Source organism: Loxodonta africana, chromosome 6 (genome assembly GCF_030014295.1).
Source record: "Loxodonta africana isolate mLoxAfr1 chromosome 6, mLoxAfr1.hap2, whole genome shotgun sequence".
Taxonomy (NCBI): domain Eukaryota; kingdom Metazoa; phylum Chordata; class Mammalia; order Proboscidea; family Elephantidae; genus Loxodonta; species Loxodonta africana.
In genome coordinates, this window is record NC_087347.1 from 68,091,560 (window position 1) to 68,116,067 (window position 24,508).

At 38.2% G+C, this 24,508-nt stretch overlaps 1 protein-coding gene across 4 annotated transcripts in view; it reads right to left on the reverse strand.

Annotated features, from left to right (window-relative positions):
- Positions 1-24,508, reverse strand: part of PLEKHA3 (pleckstrin homology domain containing A3) — a 71,835-nt gene that overhangs the window by 29,595 nt on the left and 17,732 nt on the right. Inside the window, exons 7-9 of one of the 4 annotated variants that reach the window (XR_010322279.1) lie at positions 24,209-24,324; positions 19,790-19,924; positions 16,215-16,326 (exon numbers count right to left, since the gene is read on the reverse strand). Coding sequence is in view for 2 of the 4 variants with exons in the window: in XM_003406192.4 (XP_003406240.1) it covers positions 16,199-16,326; positions 24,209-24,324 (244 nt within the window). In the remaining 2 variants the exon portion in view is untranslated. Of the gene's footprint in view, positions 1-13,116; positions 13,254-16,062; positions 16,327-19,789; positions 19,925-24,208; positions 24,325-24,508 lie in introns of those variants that run through there. The other 3 variants (XR_010322280.1, XM_003406192.4, XM_023542805.2) reach the window with 3 other exon arrangements.

A 24,508-nucleotide genomic window follows, 5' to 3' on the forward strand; every position in this document is an offset into this window, starting at 1 on the left:
TGCTAGACAAATAGAGTTTTGAAAACAGATTGGCCCATGCATTTTTATTCTAAGGTTATAAAAAACGGAAGGTTGGCTTTCTGCCTTTGGCATGTCTGGGTCAGTATTTCTCAAACTTTGTTTCTTGGGAGGTGAATAAAGTGCTCCACAGCCAACTAATTTAGAACTTGGGTAACTGAATTTCTTTATGCAGGACTTTTCAGAGCATTTGATAAGCTAGTGTGCATTATGATGCTCCAAGAGGTGATACAGTGTTCCCCAAACTTGATGATAGAACATATTTTTCATCAGTGCTACACGCGAGGCAGGTTGAAACAGACTGCATTAGGTGGAAACGCTGAAGGTGAGAAGAATAGTTGTTGGTTGAAGGAGGCACAGGCTATCACCGAAGCAATGAAGTGCTACGATAGAAGAAATCCAGAGTTTTGGGGAGCACATCACTGAAGCATCTGATCCAGAGAAAGGGGGAGCAGTCAGGTTAGAGGAAGTTATACGTAAAAGTTGACACGTGAAGGGGAAGAGTTGGCTTTCTAGACAGAAGACCAAACCAAAAAAAAAAAAAAAAAACCACTGTCATCAAGTAGAACTGCCCCATAGGGTTTCCAAAGCTGTAGTCTTTATGGAAGCAGACTGCCCCATCTTTCTGCCATGAAGCACGGCTGGGCACTTTAACCAGCACCTACAAAAGCCTGGCAGCAAGGGAGAGCACCATACATTCAAAACGTAGGAAAAAAAGTTCAGTGAGGGCAGCAAGAGCCTCTGCAGCGCAGGGGGCATGAGGCAGGGCAACCCTGCAGCATGCCTCCTGTACCATATTATGGACTTTGGGTGCTTCCCTAAGAAATAAAAGGAACCATTATATAGGTGTAAGCAAACTAGTGACTTGATCAAATTTTAGTTTTAGGAAGTCTTTAGCTATTTGGAGAAAGCTATAGCATTTAGTCACCATTTTATATCAAAGGAGGAGCCCTGGTGGCACAGTGGGTTAAGGGCTCAACTGCTAACTGAAAGATCTGTGGTTTGAACCCACCCGCTGCTCTGCAGGAGAAAGATATGGCAGCCTGCTTCCGTAAAGATTTATAGCTTTGGAAACCCTATGGGGCAATTTTACTCTGTCCTGTAGGGTTACTATGAGTTGGAATACAGTGGACAGCAGTGGGCTTGGTTTTGGGGTTTTGTATCAAAGAGTATTTCCTCATGGGAGGACCCACTCACAGCATAATACCTTTAACTATCACCAAATTTCTAAATCATAGTGTCCCTGTAACTCCAGCTTGTGGGGACAGGAATTTATAGTAATTCATGGAAAGGTCTTTCTTTGGATTGTCTGGGGATCTAGGGATGAATACCGACAAGCCAGCCTGGTAGACTTGATTTCCAGGCACAGGCGAGGCGGTGTAAGGGGACTTGTGGAGATGGGGGTGGAGGGCCTTACTGCCACAGCCTTCTCAGTGACAATGACCACTGCTGTGGAATTGGCACTGAAGAGGTAGAAGAGTCCAGCCCAGCAAGCCAGGTTCTCCTGAGGATGCAGCAGCAGGAATGTGGCTCAAGGAGATGATTCCCATTCATTCCTGTTCCATTTTCAGAAAAGGTAGGAAGCAGAAAAGGAGTGGGCAAATATGCCAAAACTTTCTCATCTGTCAGGAATTCCCTGTAAAAGATAGCTTATCCTAAAAGCCAGGATTCTAAACCTGAAATTCATGCTTATTCTGTGATGTTTAGGGGACCATGAGCTTCCTGAGATTCTGCCTATGTATTTTTTTAGGGAGATGATTGGTAGTTTTCATTTTTAAAAGATGCCAATGATGCAAAAAGTTTAAGAAATACTGCCCTACATGTTTCAGAGAGGTAGTAGATACACTTGTCCATGAAATACCAATAAACAGCTCCTCTAATCTCAGAAGCTGTGATGAGCCCACTCTCAAAACCTCTGTGAAGGCTCTGGTGCCAAGGGCTCCTTTCGTGGTGTAGCTAGGAGGGGTCTTTGTTAGTGTGTACTCACCTAAGCCTGTTGCCGTCGAGTCAATTCCAACTCATAGCGACCCTACGGGACAGAGCAGAACTGCCCCACAGAGTTTCCAAGGAGCACCTGGTGGATTTGAACTGCAAACCTTTTGGCTGGTGCCGTAGCTCTTAACTACCAGGCCACCAGGGTTTTCCTGTACTTACCTATGGGCCCCTCCCAAACTAGGTGCTTCTGAACCAGCAGAACCTCAAGGATAAATGCTTCTTGCTAGGGAAGTTTCCATTACAAATTCCCTGAATAATAAAGTCTCCAGGGATGCTGAGGGAACCTGTCTGACACCAGTCCCAGCCTTAGAGGGGAACACGGGATGGAATTCTTCCCTACTATGTGCAATGTATGAAAAAGGTCAACTCTTTGCTGACACCTACCAGTTACATCTGAGGCTTCTATCATCTGTTCTTAGATTTTAGTCAGGCAACGGACTTTTAACGGACAGGTACTCCTTGTTCCCTAACCTGCTGAGAACCTGGGCACACATCCATAAGGAAGACTGGCTGTCCCTCCCGCACCTCCACTTCTCTGCCTAGAACAACTCAGAGAAGAAGAGAAGGAGCACCAACAGACCCATCAGTCAAAACCAGATGGGAGGCTGAGATGCCCTGTCATGGTAAGTGGAAGAACCACTAAAGGGAAGAGGACAAGGCCCCTGATGGAGATATTCACAAGGGAAACTGAAAGTGGAGAACATTGAGATCCATAGTCTTTATATAATGTGCCCAAAGTCACATGGTTAGCAGCAGAGGGGGAACTAGAACCCAAGTTTCTGCTTGCCAGAGTGGTGTTTCCACCCCTTCACAACACCAAAAACCAAACCTACTCGAGAGTGAAAGGGCAAGAAAGGGTGTCTGTTTAGGAAGAAGAGGTACTCCACTTCGGGCAGTTTTGCTCCAGGCAAAGTAAGAGCCAAATCCCTCCAGGCTGCCCTCCTCAAAAGGCCCCGCATTTCTAGTGTAATCAGTTCTTCTTCTCAGAAAGCTAAGGCCAGAAATACTGGACCCTTTACTGAGAATTTGCAATATAGGCAGGAAATTGGGTGCCGACCTGACCCAGCACCTTACATAAGAAAGCCAGTGGTGGGAGGGCCAAAGCTTTCCAGAAATAACAGGCCTTAAAGAAATAACAGAAAAGAACCTTTCCATCCTTGAGGAGAGGAAGTGTCCTGACAAAATAATCTGCCCAATTCTTGGTGGGTGCCCAGACAGTGAAGCCAGTTGAGAGTTCCTGGAATGCTAAAGTTACAGGACTGTAACCCCGATAAGGGAGGCTGCTGAGAGCTGGGAGCTGGGTAGACACAGAACTTGGAAGATTACGTTTTATTCAGGTCAGCATGACATAAATGTTTCTTAAAGAAAATTTCTTTCTGAAGAATCCTCAAAGATAGCCCCTGTATGAAGTACCCTTGTAAGGGTAGTAATTTTTTTACTTAATAGATAAGGGAGCTGTGAGAAGAGACTGAAAGACCACAGCCTTCTGCTGGTGACCATTCTTTAGCTCCCTTCTCCTCCCCCATTTTAGGCAGAATGGAGTTTGGTGGTGATGGTGGTAGTGGTCATAGTTTCCCTTCGCATGTGCTCCAAACCAGAAAATCATCTCTAGCTATTAACTGGCTAATGTGAGCACAAAATGAAGCCTGTAATGAAAATGTCACAACTTGCTTAAGGCAGAAAACCACACAGAGAAGCAAAAGGCTGATGCATACACATCTACATTCGCCCTAAGGCCACCTCCAATGGGGCTTCTCAAAGGGCAAGTGTGAAGGAATCACCTGAGGATCTTGTTAAAATGTAGATGCTGGGCTGGGGCCTGAGGTTTTGCATTTCTAACAAGCTTCCAGGTGAAGCTGATGTTGCTGACCCAAGCTAGTAATGACCTGGGAAAACATCTGGGCTTTTAGGCTAGTTGATGACAGCCTCAAACTTAAATGCTATCCTTCTTAAATGCAGTAATCAGGAATGGGAGGTTCCATCTAGATCACTGGTTCTCAACCTTAGTTCCCCACTGGAATTACTGGGGAGCTTTAAAAAATACTGATGTATTATATTTTAAAAAGTAAAGATCACCCTTCTTTAAGCTTTCAAAATATATATATATATATTTTTTTTTTTAGTGGCATGGCAAATGTATTAAACATTTTCCCGCACACTGTTCACATATCTCAGTTTTATTGAGTTTATAAAATCACTACAATACTTTAAACAAGCAAACTTTTCATAACAAAAATATTATAGAGTACACCCTTCAGTATTTGGAAGGGAAAAAAAGAATACTCACAAATTAAGTATACATATATTTTTAAATGAAGTTCCCCCTCCCCAAGAATAGAAATCCTATCCTGAAGTTGTTTCAAAATTAAAGTGCTTCATTAATCCATATTTGTCATAAAGTTACTAAGTTTATTTAGAGACTAGATTTTATATCAATTCCAGTATTTCCGATTTGTTTAACTTCTATAGTTTCAAATTGTTTATTTAAATAGTCACAAACTCTTGTTGCAAGAATTACAACCAAAAATAAAAATTAACAGGCAAAAAGAATTGATGTGCTTATGTTTTCAATAATATTTATACATATAAAAATCTATTTTCTAATGCTTGCTTATTTATGTTTAGGTTAAAATTAATAGTTGGTGTGCAAATGTGAATAATAAATACTATTTGATTAGTTAACTGAAAAAAGTTAAAATTTAGGAAAGCCAATTATGGTTAAGAGAGTACATTTATCTAAGTTATTCGCTAATAAAGCTGTGAGTTTTACATATACTCAAGCCTAAGTAAATACTGGTAACACAGCATATAGTAAAAGGCCAATGAATATTGACTGAACAACTTTTTTAAGGTAAACAAATGTATAAGCTGTTCTAAATTAAATGAGTAACAGCCTCCTTAAGCTCATCACCTTCTCAAGTGATTCTTTTCTTTCTCAAAACAGACCACCAAATATTAGAGGTAGTGAGGAGGCTACTTTGAGGAATTCTATAATCATCGATTCAAAAAAGGGAAAAAAAAAGTGAAGGAAAAAAAAAAGTGAAAAGGTGGGAAAAATAAGTCCAAACTATTCATATGACATCCTCTTTGGCTAATTCTGGATGATATTAGAAAGCTCTTAGAAATTTAACATTGAACCATGATTTCTATGAAAGCCCTTTAGAGCTGGTAGAAAGAAAAGGTCAAGATAATGTACAGATTTTGAAAAACAGGGGGCATATGAACTCATATAGTGAGTTTTTATTTTCCTTACAGCAGACTATTAATGGACTTGAACTATAAAAAAAAAAAAAATCATCTAAGACCATATCTATTCCTCTTCATATTCCTCTCCACAAAGAAAGAAAACACCTGCAGGAGTTGAATCTGAAAGTGACAGATGCAACATTATAGTAGAAGACAGCACCATATCCAAAAACACTGTTGTGAGGCCAGAAAATTATAGGTAACCTGTACTTTTTGTCAGGCTTCATGACTCAAACTACATTCAAGGACACTGTGTGGGCAACCCGGCTGGATTCAGAAAAGCAGAAAGAAAAGCTGCAATCTGTGCACCACCACCCCCCAAGAAGTCACAGGCTGTATTAATAAAACACAGCAAGGAGAAAGAAGGGCAACCTATCTTTCTAAGAAGATTTGCTACCTAAGTAAAGCTACAGATGAACTAAAACTCTTCTCTCAAGTGACGACTATGGGTGATCTAAACACAAAAGGTGACTTATGTAAAGTACTGATATGCTATTGAATTTCACTTACTAAACTCATACTTTCTAAAAATGTATATGGCACTTTTTTTTTCCTGAGCACCATGTCAAGCCTGCAAAGGTCTTCAAATTCATAAAGGTACAGTGTGAATGATACGTACTATTTATACATACATATACACTTAGCCTGAATAAAGAGATGATGAGCTATTTTTGTTCCAATTTTTTAAATATACAAATGGTTAAACTCATCCTAATGGCATAGTAGAAACTGAAAACAGGGTTAGTTTATTGTGAGTGGTTAAAAAAGTATAATCTGGCAAAGTTATGCCAAGTCAGACCATAATCATCATCCTATATTCTGGATAACAGACTATTCTTGTCAGCATTCCCTATACCCTCCCACCAAGCCCATGGCAGAAATCATTAATCAAGTAGATAGATCACTCTCTGATGACACTAGCCTCAAACTCACAATCTGGAAGCCACAACTAGTCAATCAGAGTTGGCACAGAAGAGGGGAAAAAAAAAAGTTCACCATCCATGGTCACAATGCTAAACCACGGTATTTACTGCCACACACTTTTCTATGTAGCCAACCACTGCAAAACAAGAAAACAAACAGGAAAGACAAGAATAAAGCTAAATGGGAGCTGTATCCTCAGGAATCGTGGCAAGGTACCATATTCCAATTGTGAAGGCATGCTGACACATCTGGATAACCTAGCAACCACAAATACCACAGGAAAAGGGGATAGGATAGAAATTTCCTATTTAATTCAAGACTTAAAAGGTACTCATTGTGTGCTCATTTACCATATAAATCCATCAAATGAAGGTTATTAATCATGTGGATATTGTATACATCCCAACAGAAATCTGGAGGCTTAACCCTTATCACTTCTAGGCCACACTTGACAGTCGCCAAGAAGAGAAAAAGACTTAACTCCCTATTTGGACCATGAGCCCTGGTGGCACAATGGTTAAGCACTCACTCAGCTGCCAACCAAAAGGTCGGAGGTTCAAATGCGGGAGAAAAGACCTGGTGATCTGTTCCTGTAAAGAGTAGAGCCTAGGAAAGCCTATGGGGTAGTTGCACTCTGTCCTACAGGGTCACTCTGAGTCAGAATCAACTGATGGCACCTACCAACAAGCTTCTACAGCAAATGTTTCATCCTGTATAGTTATATTTTTTAAATCAATTATAAAAGTAAACACTGTTGTTAGGTGCCCTCAAGTCTAACGACTCTATGTACAACAGAGCAACAGAAAAAAACATCGCCTGGTCCTGTGCCATCCTCACAATTGTTGCTATGTTTGAGCCCATTGTTGTGGCCACTGTGTCAATCTACCTCGTTGACGGTCTCCCTCTTTTTTGCTGACCCTCTAACCTTACCAAGTATAAAGATCTCAAAATAAAACACAATGATTCCAAGTTGCATTGTCCACAACCAAGAAACCATGAATACATACACAGACATATACACAATGAAAAAAAAAAAAAACACTAGTATTCTAGAATTGTCTTTCAAAGGAAAATGGCCTCATTCTTGCTATCTAGAAACAGCAATCAATTCATAGTTCTTTACAAAGACCAACTGGTAACAGTTGCCCTCGAGTTCTGTATGGCTACCCTATGTGTGTCAGAGTAGAACTGTGGTGCATAGAATTTTCAATGGTTGATTTTTCACAAGTGGATTGCCATGACTTTTTTCTGAGGCACTTCTGGGTGGCCTTGAACTTCCAACCTTTTAGTTAGCAGCCAAGGTGTACTACCCAGAAAATCCAGCCTTTGCATAGAGAGATTAAAAAGAAAAGAACTAGAATACCTGTCAGACCACCAATGGCAAGTGTCAGAACTATTCAGCTGTCACACACAAAAAATACTCAAGTAAAGATATATAGAGACACCTTCTTTTTTTCACCAACTGCAACATATGGATGTACCACTGTTTGTTTAACCACTTGGCTATTGATGGGCTAATTCAACAATACTGCAATCTCCATCTGTACAAAAGTCAATACATAGGAAAAAGATCTGGAAGGATATACAACAGAAAAAAGTAGCTACCTCTGGGAGAGATGGGTGCCAGGGCGAACTTCTGCTTCAATCATATTGTCTAAATGATTGTTTAATAAAGAGAATACATTGAGACACTGCTTTTTAAAAATAAGAGGAAGGGTGAGAAATGCCCAGTTTAAGTCCAGAGTACTGGGAAAGATGAGGGTATTGAATGAGACTGAAAAGTTCCTGGAGTATCTTTTCATTACACATGACTCATTATTCCCCTTATTCCTAAACTGCCTCCTCTCATCCAAAATGACATTTTACTAAGGCCAGGAAAAGCTGTGAAGGAAGAGAAGGTGAGGTTAGCTCCTGATGGCTTTGTGACCCTATTCGACCTTTGTCCCTAACTGTCCCCATGCAACCAAATCTGACAGTACACTTTATATTGAGATTTAAATGGTTAAAACAGTCTTGTGCTGAACTTTCAAAAGCACAAAGAATTATCAACAGCATCCTCCTCCCACCCTGACAGAATAAAACTGAGGAGGAAATTCATCAGTCATACATTTTATTTGTCTGAGTAGATTACCCACAGAAACTACCCCCTTTAAAGTCAATAAGGTCAGAAGAACTGCTTAATGTGTTACTATCCCTGTACATTAATTCATTTGGTTTATTTATAGCAATTAACTGAAACTTAATCTACCTTGTCATAAATTCTGCAGTTTGTGAATAAACAGCAGCTATTTGTTGTTTTTTTTATTTGTTCAGCAACTAACACTAGTCCAAAAAAAATCCAGAAGCAATATATAAACTAAACTACTAGATAATCAGATAATTTAAACACTTAGTATTTCAGGGTATAATAACAAAATTTCATTATTCTAATCAATCACTTGTGAGTTAATCCTGGTTCTGTGTATCTTGGTTACTCCTGTATTGTTATACTTTAATCATACCTTTGTTATGAAGCTGAAATGAGGTAAAGCACTGGCCCATAGTAAGTGTCCCAAAAATGCTTTATTATCAAAAAGATCAACACAAGATTTTTTAGTGGAGAGGGGAGCATGTTATGGGACAGAAAGGGCAAATTACTGCATTTGGAGAAAAGGGAGTATATGGTCTCCAGAGACACAGACATCAAAACCGTGGAGATGATATATCAAAAAATCAAAGAAGACTGTAAAAGGATACAAGATAGACACTAATATTCACATCTAGGGAGGGACTGCTATCAAGCTAATAGCAGTCACAGTTTTTAATCCTGCATGTCCAACTGCTTCATCGGCACTACCAAAGTTATCCTGACAACTTGTGAAGACGTTTGTTCACACTAAAAAACTAGCCCTGCTGGCGTAGTGGTTAAGTGCTACGGCTACTATCCAAAAAGTCAGCAGTTCAAATTCACCAGGTGCTCCCTGGAAACTCTATGGAGCAGTTATAGTCTGTCTATACGAGTCAGAATCGACTAGAAGGCAACAGGTTTTTTTGGTTTTAAACAACTAGCCATTCCTTTTACAGAGAAATTTCTTATCTATAGTGATACTGGTATTTACAGTTATTTATCACATCTATGGAATTCTACTTTAATGAGAGAGAATGCTAATCTCCCTACAAATAAAAATACCCCTCTCCAAAGCACGTGGCTCTCAGCTAGCCATAAAAAAGCTAATGTGATCAAAAGACAAGCCCCTCTCTCACTTCACTCTAAGAATTAGAATTCAGCCTTACTGCACACTTCTTAATCCAGACTCAAAGAAGATACTTCAAATATCTGAAAGGTAGGAATTTAAAATCTAGGCTCAGGGTAGCCTTTACCTAGAACATAATTTATCATTTTTAAAACTTAAAATATAAAAAGCCACGTGAAGCAGAACAAAAAATTTTGCCAACTGAACAAATGCAGACATTTTGCTTTATACAAGTACATTAACATTTTCTGAAGGGTGTACAACCATTCACAGTGGCTGGAATCCAACTAGTTCTCTCTTTCAGTATTCAATGTATTCAAAGACTATTACATCTATCAGCTGTACAGAAGGCATAATAACCATCTCCACAACTTCATTTTGTATACTTCATATTTTAGATACAAAAGCAAAACAATATCGATAAAGCTTAAAAGCCCATCAAAACTGTCGCTATACCTTTTCTAAAACTTTTAAAGTAACTATTAATGATTGGATGTTTTAAGGCTGTAATGTTACTAAAAAAGACAATGTTAAAACCTGAACATTTCCTGTGAAGTCTGGCCAAATGAAAGGTCAATATTATCAAACACTACATTCTCCCATATATTAATAATTCTTCCTATGATGAAAACATCTTCATTAAAGTTTAAGTGGGTTACTGAATGAAGTGTGACCACAGAAATAACAATGGCAACAATATTAATAATAGTTAATACTTATTTAATGCCTACTATATGTCGCTATGAGTCGGAATCGACTTGACAGCAATGGGTTAACGGGTTATGTGCCAAGTACTGTTCTAAGTGCTTTATATGCATTGATTCTTCTAATCCTCACAACAACCCTATGAGGTGGGTAGTACAGTAAAACCACATTAATTAGAAATCATCAAGGAGTGAAAAGAGTGAATTACAAAGTAATGTCAAAGATATTGTATTCTACACCATTAAAATTTAAATCTAGACTTCCAGTTAAACGTGGTGGACTGACCACATGCATTAATTTCCTCCACATCCAAAATTTCCTTAAAATGGCAATAAGGGAGTATATATGGCACAAAATGAGAATAGGAGAAAGACTACACAGTCAGGAGATTTCAACAGACTTTATAAAGGTAAAAAGTAGGCGGAGGTATGATAATTAATACAGGAGAGTTAAGAAGTTAAAGCCTAAGTACCCAAAAGGGGGAAGCCAAAAAATACACCCACCTACCAAACCCCTAACGAGTTTGGGACTTGGAAGTACCAGGTATTATAGAAGATGAGAGTGAGGTATAGGGCTGAAATTAGTACTAGAAATCTACATAAAGAGCAATTGGACCTCAGGTTCTCCTCCAACTCTCCACAGCCAGACCACCCATTCACCTACAACCCCTCCTCATCCATAGGAGAAAATGAACCTCAGGGTGACCAGCCACAAAAGAGGGCCAGGGAGGGGTGAAGTAAGAGTAGGGCAGAAAACAGGGGAGTTAAGTAAAAGTCATCATACAACCTGTAGTATTCTCAGCCCTCTTCTTTGACCTTTCTACCTCAACACAAGAGTCTTTTCTAAAGAAATGAAATGGCCCCCGAAAAAAGACCTTCACTGACAATTTAGGAGATCACAACAAAAAAGCCCAGCTCTCTGCATGATGGCCCTTCAGATAACTGATAAACCTGCTCACACCTAAGAAGATATGTAATTAGCTTTTTAGTACCATATTAAGAGTTTGGTGATATGAATGGATAATCTATCCAACTTTCTAAGAAAGCCTTTATAATGAAAGATGGAATCAAAACAAAGGAGCAGAAAACAGGATCATGGAAGAAACAGAAATAATGCAAGAAACAGAAACATGAAAAAAATAGCCTTAACTATCCTAGAGAAAATGTGAGGAAACACTGAATCTACAGAATAAGAACAGGGTGTTATGAAAAAAGGAACTGAGAAAAAAGATCTCCTAGAAATTAAATAAACCCATTACCATTGAGTTGATTCCAACTCATAGTGACCCTACAGGACAGGGCAGAACTGCTCCATGGGGTTTCCAGGGGTATAATCTTTATGGAAGCAGACTGCCAAATCTTCCTCCCGAAGAGAAGCTGGGTTCAAACCTCTGACCTTTCAGTTAGCAGCAGAGTGCTTAACCAGTGTGCCACCAGAGCTCCTAGAAATTAAGTAGCTTAAAACATTCAATAGGACAACTTGATGCTTAAAAAGAAAGGGCGGGGGAAGTAAAACTTAAAGAGAAATGGAATAGAAAGGATTTTCAAAATTAAAGGATCAATCTGGGAGGCCCAACATTCAAACAACAGGAACTCTAAAAAGGCAGGACAGAGAAAAACGGAAGGGACAAAACTATCAAAAAGATAACACAAAACATTTTCCAGAACTGAAGTAGTCAAGCCTACAAGTTGAAGGCTCCACCAAGTCATTAAATTGAATGAACACCCAAATATCATCATGAAATGTCAGGGGTAAAGAGAAGCCCCTAAATGCCTCCAGAGTGTAAAAACAGATCCCATATAAAGGAACGGTATCAGAATCTCACAGTAATACTGAATGCTATAAAAGACAATACAGCAATGCTTTTAAAACTCTGAGGAAAAATTATTTTCAACAAAAAGTTCAAACTACCAATCAACCAGGAGTAAAGACATTTTTACACCTGTAGAACCTTAAAAAGTTTACCTTCCATCCAGCTTTTGATACAAAGTTAGTGGTGGATAAGCTTCAGCCAAAAAAAAAAGGCCATACATCAAGAAAGTGGAATTCATAGTATCCAACATGAGAAAAAAATAAAAAGGGGCCCAGCATGATCACTGAGCCATGAACAGACTCAAAGGGCAACAGTTCAGATGGCAAAAGATGAAGGACAGTGGAAGAGATGGCCCCAAAGGACAAAAAAAAAAAAAAGGAACTGAGAGATTATCTGATATTTCTGAGCATTTAAGCCTTTGTATAATCTTGCAATAGATACATAAAAAACTAGAAATTTTAACACCGGGCAATTATTAACTGTAAGAAAAACAAGGTCCCAATAGAGAGGAAATAATCATAGTTCACCATGTGGCTCATAAGTGATCAACATTTGTATCTACTGATTTAATAAAAAGTTGTGATAAATCTATACTGGAAGGGGTACGGAAAGAAAACTGAGGAAGATGTAAAAAAAAAAAAAAAAAGCAAACACTTTCTACCACTGAAGGAATTTAAGAAATTGTTTCTGAAACAGATAAATCAAGAAAAAGTGGCTAACAAATTTTAAATTAGGCAGGTAAATACAAAAACAAACAACTAAGAATTTAAAAATGCAACTGGGAGGTAGGGATACTCTTTTTCATTATAAGTCTTTTCTATTTGATTTCTTAACTATGTGCATGAATTATTTTAATAAAAATTTAAAATATTTAAACTTCCAGATTCAGTGTGAATTCAAAGAGAAAAGGACTGGAGAACTGGGAAGACATGAAGAAGCAGCTCCATCTACCAGCTACAATTTAATTACCCACCAAAAAGCAAACCCATTGCCTGAAGAGATGACTCATAGCAACCCTACAGGACAGAGCAGAACTGCCCTATAAAGTGTCCAAGGCTGTAAACTTTACAGAAGCAGATTGCCACATTTTTCTCTCACAGGGCAACTGGTGGGTTTGAACCACCAATCTTTCGGTTAGCAGCCATGCGCTTAACCACTGTGCCACCAGGGCTCCTTACTTACCCACCAGGGCTCTTAAAAGAGATATCTCTTCAAAGGAGCTCCTGCAGCCTAATCTGGTTTTCTTTCAGGCCAGGACACTCCCTCTGCACCAAGTAGCAACAGCAAGCCCCTAAAGACAGACTCAGCCATCTCATTAACTAAAAGAAGTAAAAATTGGTACAGCTCAAGTTAATATTATAATGTATATGAAAACAGAATAAACAGCAGCATAATGTTAACATATTACAAAGATACAAAGATATCCTGAGACCTCATGATGATTTTTAAATTCTATGATAATACATAATGAAAAACTACAATGCAAGGTCAAAGGTTCCATGGCCTCTATGGAAAAGATACTTGATCTTTTGTCTAGGAATTTAAGTTTAAGCAATAACATCCATTCCTGGACTTGTCCTGATTAAAGATAACACAATAATCCAATATAATGTAAAAAAATTCAAATATAGTCTATTTACAAAAAAAATTCTTATCAAGATCCCTTTAATCACGGAGGCCTGCGATTCCCCTTGAAATGAAACAAGAACGGTAAGCCCTTGAAACGAAAACCGAGCACTGGCTTTGCTTCTAAGACCATCGATGTACCAAGAGAATCCTCACATTTCCCAATAACTTCATGGCCCAAACAAGGCAAAAAATTATAGGAAAACCTGATATATTTCAGAGACTTTGGTGTGGCTAACATTCTTAAAGAATTGTTCTCATTTGGTTCATCTTTTTCTTAAAATTCAGAAAAGTCAGGCACACTTAAAAACACACAATGGCTCCTCAAAACGCAAGGTTCTCTTAAGCTTGATAGGTTGCTGCATGCTGCCAATTTACCCATCAAAACCTAGATGTAATTTGAGATACATTTATGCTCCCTTAAAAAAAAATAACTTCACAAATGTGTTTGGTTCCTAAGGAAAAATAAGTGGCTTCAAATCACAACAAAAGCTATATTTAGGAATGGAGCAAATCTCTCTTGAAAGCACCTGTTTCAAGGGGGAAAAAATGATACAAACCAGAAACGGCCATATTTATTTAAAAAAAATAATTACAGAAAACTGTTCATGAATTCATCTATTTGTGGAAAGAAACAGGAAGCGAGTTTGATTATTTTCTATGAGTTCAAAAGCTTGTTAAAGTGTTTTCATTATAAACCTATCACTTGGAAAAACACTGACTACCAGAAAAGCTCCCTAACAGTAGCACCTTGACCTTCGTGGTCTATGACTGCAAGTTCTTATAAAAAAAAAAAAAAAACCTGATTGCCAGCTCAACATGAAAACTTACTACACTATCAAACTTTTTTTTTTTCCAGATTAGACATACGAACTACAACACATGAGCAGAAAAAGATTCCACTAGTTAATACTGAGTAGTCTAATGATGTGGGAGCCCTGGTAGTACAGTGGTTGAGAGTTTGGCTGCTAACCAAAAGGTCGGCAGTTCACATCCATCAGCCACTCCTTGGAAACCCTAGGGGGCAGTTCTACTCTGTCCTATACGGTTGCTATGAGTCAGAACTGACTCAAAGGCAATGGTTTTTTGTCATTTTTTAATGACCATGTACTACTTAAAATCGCAAACATTTTAAGTAGCACGCAGTTTATCTACCTGCATGATTAATATATCGCGGTTGTTTATAGATTGTTTATGTCCATTTTAAACTTAAGGAAAAAAGTCTATAATTATAGATTTTAATAAATACCAAATATTAACTCTAAAAAAAAAACCCATGTAAACTTACAAGATAAATTTAAATATTATAGGTCATACCATTCTAAGCTCACAGGCAACAGAACTAAAAGTATGCCTCATTTGTGTACTCATCGTGAGGCCCAAATATACAAACAAAATCAAAGCAGTAAAATTATTAGCGCTTGATAAAGATAAGACAGCATATCAACAAATATAAAAAAAATATAATGTATTATATGAGGATTTTGAATGCAAAAACCACGTATTTATTAAACATCTGATTAACTTAAAAACACCAGTTTGTTTTAAAGTGCGCCTCATCCAAGACTTTGAACAAAACCATCATCCCAAAGCGAATTAAAAAACAATTTACAAAGCAAACACTAACAACAGATATGACAGGCACTAATCAAAAAATGCTATTTGTTCTTTAATTAAATAATACCATTCTAAAGTGATGTAGAGCAGACACCTTGACAGAATTCCTTTTTTGTATAAATATTCGTAAATACAAAATATCTCTAGTATTCTAAAGAGCTGCAAACATTAATACCTTACAACAGCAGCGTAATGGCTATTTTAGGAAAAAAAAACACTAAAATCTTCTTCCATTGAAAGTCATTTATTTCTCTGGTGCAAGTGAGCAAGGTCACCACAACATTAAGCTTCTTTTCTAGAACAATGTAAATAATAATGTGTACACATCTTAAATTTGGTAGGTCACAAAAGTTAGAATTCATTTCTCAATGCAACAAAAAAATAAATAAAAACTAAATACTTTAACTCAACATTTGGTATTGACAAATCAGTAATGTCAACTTCACATAAGAAGGACAACATAGTCCACTTTTAAAAAATCTTCAATGTGTCATAGTATTTGGGCTAAAAATATTTAGAATATTAAGTGTTTCCTTTTGCTTAAAGGAATATAATACATTCACCATCAAGCTGCTATCATAACTCACTTTTAGCTGGGGTAAACTGACCATTTGGTCCATGGCACAAGTTACATATATCACACTTCTGTCAAACTGAAACCTTATGTTTATAAGATTTCATGTTTATAAGCTATAATGCACACTGACTAAGCTGTCAGTCCCTCACAGTTTTTTTGAAAAATATCTACTCTACATTTGTCCTTATGGATGTCAAAATGTTACACCATCATTTGTTTAAAGAAAAAAAAAAAAAGGGTACATATTCATACTGTGAAGTTATTAGGAAATTATTCTTGCAAATAAACTATATAAAGATAAAATACACTTCAAAAGTACATGGGTTTTTTTTTTTTTCCTTACAATGTTGTATAAAGTGCAGAGAAATCTTAAGTAAAAGGGAAAAACTACTCCAGCAGCTTTTGCATAGCAATACTTAGAAGAAGCTGGACACTTCGGTTTCCTCAGGAAGAGAAGGATGGAAGAGGATCTTCCAATTCAGATTTCTTTTTGGCCGTACATTTGTTTTCTTCAGGAATGGCTGCTGATGCCAAATCTCCATTAAGTGTATTTCTTGAACAGTGAACAGGTCCTATTAAGAAATTAATTAAAATGTTACACATTTTATCAATATTAATTTCAGTCCTCTGCAGAAGAACATTTTAAACTTCCTATTCAGGGTCATGAAATTCCTTTAATTTCTTGCTAATATTATGTTTGTTTGACAGAGAAAAATCTAACTTTTCTAACATTAACAGTGATAAAGAGACATGCCAGAGATCATGAGATATATTATGAAACTATCTAAAATAGAGATTTTTGTTTAATTCATTGCTAGAACCATGGCTGGCACATAACAGGCAGTCAATAAATATTCACTAAATTGAATTTAATCTTTCTTAATTAACTATTGCTTTTTCAGCCTGGTCCTTTTAATGCTGTTATTATCCTCCTTGTTTTCTAGGCAATGAGACCAAGACCCAAAAAAGTTTATGTACAATTGGTAACAGGACTAGGACTGATACAAGTATTGCTTTATCCAGGGTGACATTCCGCAAAGCTGACAAGGTATCTGGTAGGGAAAGTTCTCACATTTCCATCGGGAACACAAGTCAGAACTATGACTGCATCTTCAAGAACACAACTGAACACAAGCATAGCCCAGTTTGAAAACAGGTATACTTTTGTACATACATATTGTTTGAATTCACAACGGTCATTTATTACTTGTATAACTTTTTTAAAAATCTAGTTAATTAAAAAAAAGTACTTGCATACAAGGAGAATATTTTTGGATAAAGACTTTAAACTAAGACTGCCAACTGTAAAGTACATACTTTCGAAGGAAAAGCACTAATTCAGTTTCTACTTTGTCAACTAACTAGAAACGTTAAGTTTCAGCATAAACAGAATCTAAGACAAAATGTCTGACCCACCCTCCACTTGCCAAGTTAGAGATTAGTTTTGTTGCAGTCCATAACAGCTAAATTGGGGGCTGCTAAGTAAAATAGGGTATGTACACCTAGCTCTTACGAAAATAATTTTCAAAAAATCAGGACCAGGGTCCCTAAAGGGAAGGGAACTAAAGGAAAATGGCTGGCTTTTAAAAAATCAGTTCATTTCTCACAAATGGTTCCCTTAAAGAAGGAAAAAAGTGACATGCAGAGAAAAGTACCAGGCAGCACACTGAACTCTTTCATGAGCTCTGGGTTAAAAAAGTCATGTATAAAAGGCAAAAAGAACACACATTCATCAGGACACTTAAAGGAAGGAAAAGTAATAATTAAAGGGCAACAGAGAAAATAAAGATGAGAAAGTCCCTCTGCCTAGGATCATTATGTGTTAGGGAAAATAGGCTGAGTTACTCAAGCCCCTGCAGGACTTCTATCTTCTTCATCAAAGAGAATCATCCAAGAGAGACTAAATCCAAGACATAGAAGAAGAGAGTGAAAGAACAATCAGTTTTAGCACCCTGGGTTGGAACAAATGGTTTGCATTTGACCACTAAATGAAAGGTTGGTAGTTTGAACCCACCCAGCAATCTGCTTCCATAAAGCTTACAGCCAAGAAAACCCTACAGAGTTCAGTCCCACTCTATAACATATAAGGTAGCCATGAGTAGGAACTGACTTGCCAGGAACAGGTTAGTACTGATCTCCAAATCAGCTAAATTACATTCCAAGGTAGTGAAAGAACTTACTTATGTTAGACCTAAAGTTTTCCAAAAGTTTTCAAAACTATTTAAAAAAAAAGGTGGGTCCTGGAAACTACAGAATAGCAATGCTGACATTAATCCTCATAATGTCCTGGCTTTACATGGATTATACCTCAACATGGAGAAAACAAAAATCCTCACAACTAGATCAAAATGCGACATCATGATAAATGGAGAAAAGATTGAAGTTGTCAAGGATTTCATTTTACTTGGATCTATAATCAACAGCCATGGAAACAGCGGTCAAGAAATCCAAAGATGCACTGTATTGGGCAAATCTGCTACAAAAGATCTTTTTAAACTGCTGAAAAGCAAAGATGACACCTTGAAGATTAAGGTGCACCTGACCCAAGCCATGGTGTTTTCAATCGCCTCATATGCATGCAAAAGCTGGACAATGAATAAGAAGACCAAAGAAGAACTGACGCCTTTAAATTGTGGTGTTGTCGAAGAATAATGAATATACAGTGGACTGCCAAAAGAACGAATCTGTCTTGGAAGAAGTACAACCAGAACGCTCCTTAGAAGCAAGGATGGTGAGACTGCGTCTTACATACTTTGGACGTGTTGTCAGGAGGGATCAGTCCCTGGAGAAGGATATCACTCTTGGTAAAGCAAAGGACCAGCAAAAAAGAGGAAGACCCTCAACAGGATGGACTGACACAGTGGCTCCAACAATGGGCTCAAGTATAACAACGATTGTGAGGATGGCGCGGAACCGGGTAGTGTTTCATTCTGTCATACATAGGGTCACTATGAGTTAGAACCAACTCGACAGCACCTAACCACAACAACAAAGTTCTGGCTTATTAAACTAATGGGACTATAAAGACAGAGAACAAAGAAGTCACTCCTACACGGCAGCTCAGGCTCACTAAGAACAAATCATGCTGGCCTGTAAGCCTTGTTTCCTATTTGGCAGCCTTAGTAGATTTGGGGACGGGAGGGGGAAGTACAGGGGTGGTTCATGGGAATCCTGTATCTCTACGTGAACACCCTATCAGACAGTCACTCTGAACACTCTGAAAGTACTTTTGGACAGAGGGAGGAATGCGCACTGGATGAGAAAACTGATGCTTAAACAGATTAATGACAACCCCTAGGGAGGCCAGTGAAACACCTTGTGTTAGTCACTGGTAGGAAAGAGATGGCAAAGTCGAACTAAGTAATTAGAGGTGAGCTTAATAAACACCACAGAAATGTGGGCAGGGTGCAGGAATATCACAAGAAATGGTGCAGTAGAGCACCAAGGTAGATATCATCACCATCCTTAGGCCTGAAGGAGCAAGGAGAGGAAGTAGTTCCTAGGATCCAGAGAGTGCTGGAGGAGAGGACTACTCTACTCAAACTGTCACCTTCCAGCCAGCAAAGAAGCCAGCCTTGGGCTGGGGAAATAAACGCCAACCTCACTTGCTTTGCTCCTCCTGTCTGTTGCCAATGCTCCCCTTTGGCCACACCCAACCAGAACCCAGGAAATCAGAGACCCCACTGATGCTCAAGACACAGAGCAGGGTAGGGAATGGTGGAGAGTAGATCTGGAAGGGCAAACAGAAGATGCCAAGCCCACAAATGCATCTTACAATATTCTAATATGCATTTTTCCTTTAAAGTCAAACTACTCTGTGCCATGAACAAATTCCTACAGATTAAAAAAAAAATAATAATAACAGCCTCATGATAATAGTAGGAAAGACAGCAAAGACTAGAAACCTCAAATACAATAGACCAAAGTCATGTCATATTTCAGAAATATTTTTAATTCTTAGTATTGTTTGATGTTAAAATTCCTAAAAATAGAAGAGAAATGGTGACAAATGAACAGTTGAAAGTAAAGACTTACAAAAGAAAGTTCTGAAGGTCTGTAGGGTGGGACAGGAGGGAAGGGCAGTACCATTACGGGCGCTGGAGGCCATGCTATGGAGCGCAGGATCTTCTTGAAGGGATGGAAGCAGTACTCAATGAATCCTAGTCAGAACTGACAATATGAGGCAACAGAGCAGGAAAAAGAAAAGAAAAAACCGGGGAATAAATCGACCTGGGTCCTAGTCATTGCTTTGCCACAATTTAATAATAGGATCTTAGACAACTTAAAGTCTCTATGCCTTGTTGCCTTTGTTTATGAATGTGGAAATAAAAGATAAAAATACCCAACTAGTAAATGCTATTGCTAACAAATAGTGGGCTATAAACAGCTCCAAAAAATGTTAAAGAAGTTAGTTTATAGTCTTGCTACTATTGATATAAATACTGGTATCCCCTGGTAGCTTGGTAGCTTGTTAGAAATGCAGATCTCAAGCCCAACACCAGATCTACTAGATCAGAATCTATATTTGATGAAGAATATCAAGTGATTTGTATCCACATTAAAGTCTGAGAAGCACTGGTCTAAACCTAGGTTTCTGGCTTAGGACAGTGGATCAATGACGGTGTCATTCACCAACTGCAGGGCTATATGAAGAAGAAGCCTTTTGGCAGAAAGGCGTTGAGGTCCATTTGGAACAAACAGGGACTAAGTCACTGGGAGAACACCTGAATGAGTAATTCCTGTAGAGGAAGGGCCACAGAAGAGAAGAACAGGTAATGGGTTTGGTTTTGTTTTAATTACACACAAAAGAAGTGAATAGATCTAGTATCTGGATGCTGTGCATATGCTGTGCTCCTCACTTCTGCACTCTCTTTCACTGCATCTATCTAATTCTGCCTCAAATAATATTTTTCTCACATGTCCAACCTCTTTAGCCCTCTTCTTTTCCTTTTCTCTTCCAAGTCTAGCTCACTCGATCCAGGAAAAATTTCGCTCTCCCTTCTCCTACCCACCCCCCATCCCTTTTTCCTTCCTTCATTTCTCTACCCATTGTTCCAAGTTAAATTCAGAATGGGAATGAGCATAGACTAGCGCTTTATATCAATAAATACAGAAAAGAGAATTAAAAAAAAAAAAAGTTACCATCAATTTCTAAAGATCTAAAAATGGCCAGCAGTCCCTTTTGGAATCTCCACCATCTCTACAAACTCTATAAATCCAATGCCATAGAGTCAATTCTGACTCATAGCAACCATATAGGGCAGAGCAGAACTGCTCCATAGGGTTTCCAAGGCTATCATCATTTTTTTTTTATTGTGCTTTAAGTGAAAGTCTACAAATCAAGTCAGATTCTCATACAAAAGTTTATAAAGGCCTTGTTGTATACTCCTAATTGCCCTCCCCCAATAAGACAGCACACTCCTTCCCTCCACTCTCTTTTTGTGTCCATTCAGCCAGCTTCTGACTCCCTCTACCCTCTCATCTCCACTTCAGAAAGGGATGCCAACATAGTGTCATGTGTCTACTTGATCCAAAAAGCTCATTCTTCACCAGTATCATTGTCTATCCCAAGTCCAGTCTAATTCCTTTCTGAAGAGTTGGCTTTGGGAATGGTTCCTGTCTTGGGCTAAAAGAAGGTCCGGGGATCATGATCTCTGGGGTCATTCTAGTCTCAGTCAGAACATTAAGTCTGGTCTTTTTACAGGAATTTGGGGTCTGCATCCCACCGCTCTCCTGCTCTCTCAGGGGTTCTTTGTTGTGTTCCCCGTCAGGACAGTCATGGGTTGTAGCCAGGCACCATCTAGTTCTTCTGGTCTCAAGCTAATGTAGTCTCTGCTTTATGTGGCCCTGTCTGCCTCTTGGGCTCATAATTACCTTGTGTCCTTGGTGTTCTTCATTCTCCTTTGCTCCAGGTGGGTTGAGACCAACTGATGCATCTTAGATGGCCACTTGCTAGCGTTTAAGACCCCAGACGCCACTCTCCAAAGTGGGATGCAGAATGTTTTCTTAATACATTTCATTATGCCAATTGACTTAGATGTCCCCTGAAACCATGGTCCCCAAACCCCCACCCCTGCTACACTGGCCTTCAAAGAGTTCGGTGTATTCAGGAAACTTCTTTGCTTTTGGTTTAGTCCAGTTGTGCTAACCTCTCCTGTATTGTGTGTTGTCTTTCCCTTCAACTAAAATAGTTCTTATCTACTATCTAATTAGTGAAAACCCCTCTCCCTCCCTCCTCGGTCTCATAACTATCAAAGAATATTCTCTTCTCTGTTTAAACTATTTCTCGAGTTCTTATAATAGTGGTCTTATACAATATTTCTCCTTTTGCAGTTGACTAATTTCACTCAGCATAATGCCTTCCAGATTCCTCCATGTTACGAAATGTTTCACAGATTCATCACTGTTCTTTATCGATGCGTAATATTCCATTGTGTGAATACACCATAATTTATCCATTCATCCATTGATGGGCACCTTGGTTGCTTCCATCTTTTTGCTATTGTAAACAGTGCTGCAATGAACATGCGTGTGCATGTATCTGTTCTTGCAAAGGCTCTTATTTCTCTAGGATATATTCCAAGGAATGGGATTGCTGGATCCCACGGTAGTTCTGTTTCTAGTTTTTTAAGGAAGCGCCAAATCGATTTCCAAAGTGGCTGTACCATTTGACATTCCGACCAGCAGTGCAGAAGTGTTCCAGTCTCTCCACAACCTCTCCAACATTTATTATTTTGTGTTTTTGGATTAATGCCAGCCTTGTTGGAGTGAGATGGAATCTCACGGTAGTTTTGATTTGCATTTCTCTAATGGCTAATGATCATGAACATTTCCTCATGTATCTGTTAGCCACCTCAATGTTTTCTTTAGTGAAGTGTCTGTTCATATCCTTTGCCCATTTTTTAATTGGGTTATTTGTCTTTTTGTAGTTGAGTTTTTGCAGTATCATGTAGATTTTAGAGATAAGATGCTGATCAGAAATGTCACAGCTAAAAACTTTTTCCCAGTCTGTAGATAATCTTTTTCCTCTTTTGGTGAAGTCTTTGGATGAGCATAGGTGTTTGATTTTTAGGAGTTCCCAGTTATTTGGTTTCTATCTTCTGCATTGTTAGTAATGTTCTGTATACTGTTTATGCCACTATTAGGGCTCCCAGTGTTGTCCCTATTTTTCTTCCATGGTCTTTACCATTTCAGATTTTATATTTAGGCCTTTGATCCATTTTGAGTTAGTTTTTATGCATGGTGTGAGGTATGGGTCTTGTTTCATTTTTTTGCAGACAGATATCCAGTTATCCCGGCACCATTTGTTAAAAAGACTGCAAGACTATTATCTTTATGGAACCAGACTGCCACATCTTTCTTTCTCCTGTGCAGCTTCTACTGGGTTTAACTGCTGACCTTACAGTTAGCAGCTGAGCAGTTAACCACTATGCCACCAGGGTTCCTATGAACTCTATATTCTCCTCTAATTAAACCCGTTTAACTTTCTAGTTAAGTAAAATAACTCTAATCAACATATTCAATATATTCAAATACTAGGAATGCAACACCATTGCATTGTCTCATTTCAGTCTTACTATGAATTAGCTGGGCTCTTTCAAAGCTATCTGAAGAGTCCAACCACCATTTATTGTGTTATCTCCATAAGGCAATAAAATCTATGTTCCAAACAAATGACTTACAAATGAACTCTTGGAACACAACCTGTTCCTTAATTGGGAACTCTATGTAATTCTAACCCACATGCTTCATGGGCAATAGTAAAAGGCTTTGAAAAGCAAGAGTCTGTTAATGAAAATGTAATGATAAGGCCATGTTTGCGTTTACTGGAAATCATGGTCACTAGACTCTAACCATAGGGTTTTTGTTTTTTTTTTTTAGACTCTAACTAGATATTCTAGTATACTTTCAAAGCTTTTTCTCTCGAGAGAAAAATAGTAAAATTTTAACATAAATCACAAGGTTCTTCCTAAAGTATTCAGTCACGGTATACCGCCTCCTTAAGTAGTAACAGAGAAAAAGAGATACAGGAATGAATTCTACTATAATTCATCACTACCACCAGGCAAAATTATTTTCCTTAGCCAATTCAAGTTATTTAAGCAGCAATGCTGATTTTTTTTCTTTGAACATAGTAACTTTGTCTTTATTTCCCCCTGAAATCCAACCTGTAATTCATGTTTTCTTCTAAAATATTTTTTAATTTTAAGTGTAGTGGCAGTAAAAGATTACTAAAATGTAGTGGGAGTAAAAGATTAAGATATTCCATTTTACAAAGAGATACCCAGCACTTCTCAGTTAATGACAAAATGCAGGAGGATATATGCACGTAATACCTTAATTCAAGGGCAAAGTACAGTGTTCACCGTCAGTATTCTTTCATTTCCAGCAATAACAGAGCCCAATAATTTAGCTGAATAGACCAAAAAAAGAGGCAAAGCCCATCTAACTTACTCTCTGGGTCTTCAAGGGGAATATCATTACAAGAGTCTGTATCTGAGTAAGTTCTTCGGCGTCGCTGGGAGAGTCTGTGAAGCGTAGACGCTGGTTCTTTTACAGCGTGGCTACTCCTGAAAATTAAATAAAAAGCACTAAACTAGGGGGGAAAAAAGGCATCAAATTCTAAGGCCTTAAACAAATGAAAACCTTCTCAACTTAACTGGAGTTTTAAATGACTTCCTATTAAATGAAAGAGCAACGATTTTTATACCCAAATAAGTATTTTAGAAACATTCTACTCATTCAGAGGTCAAA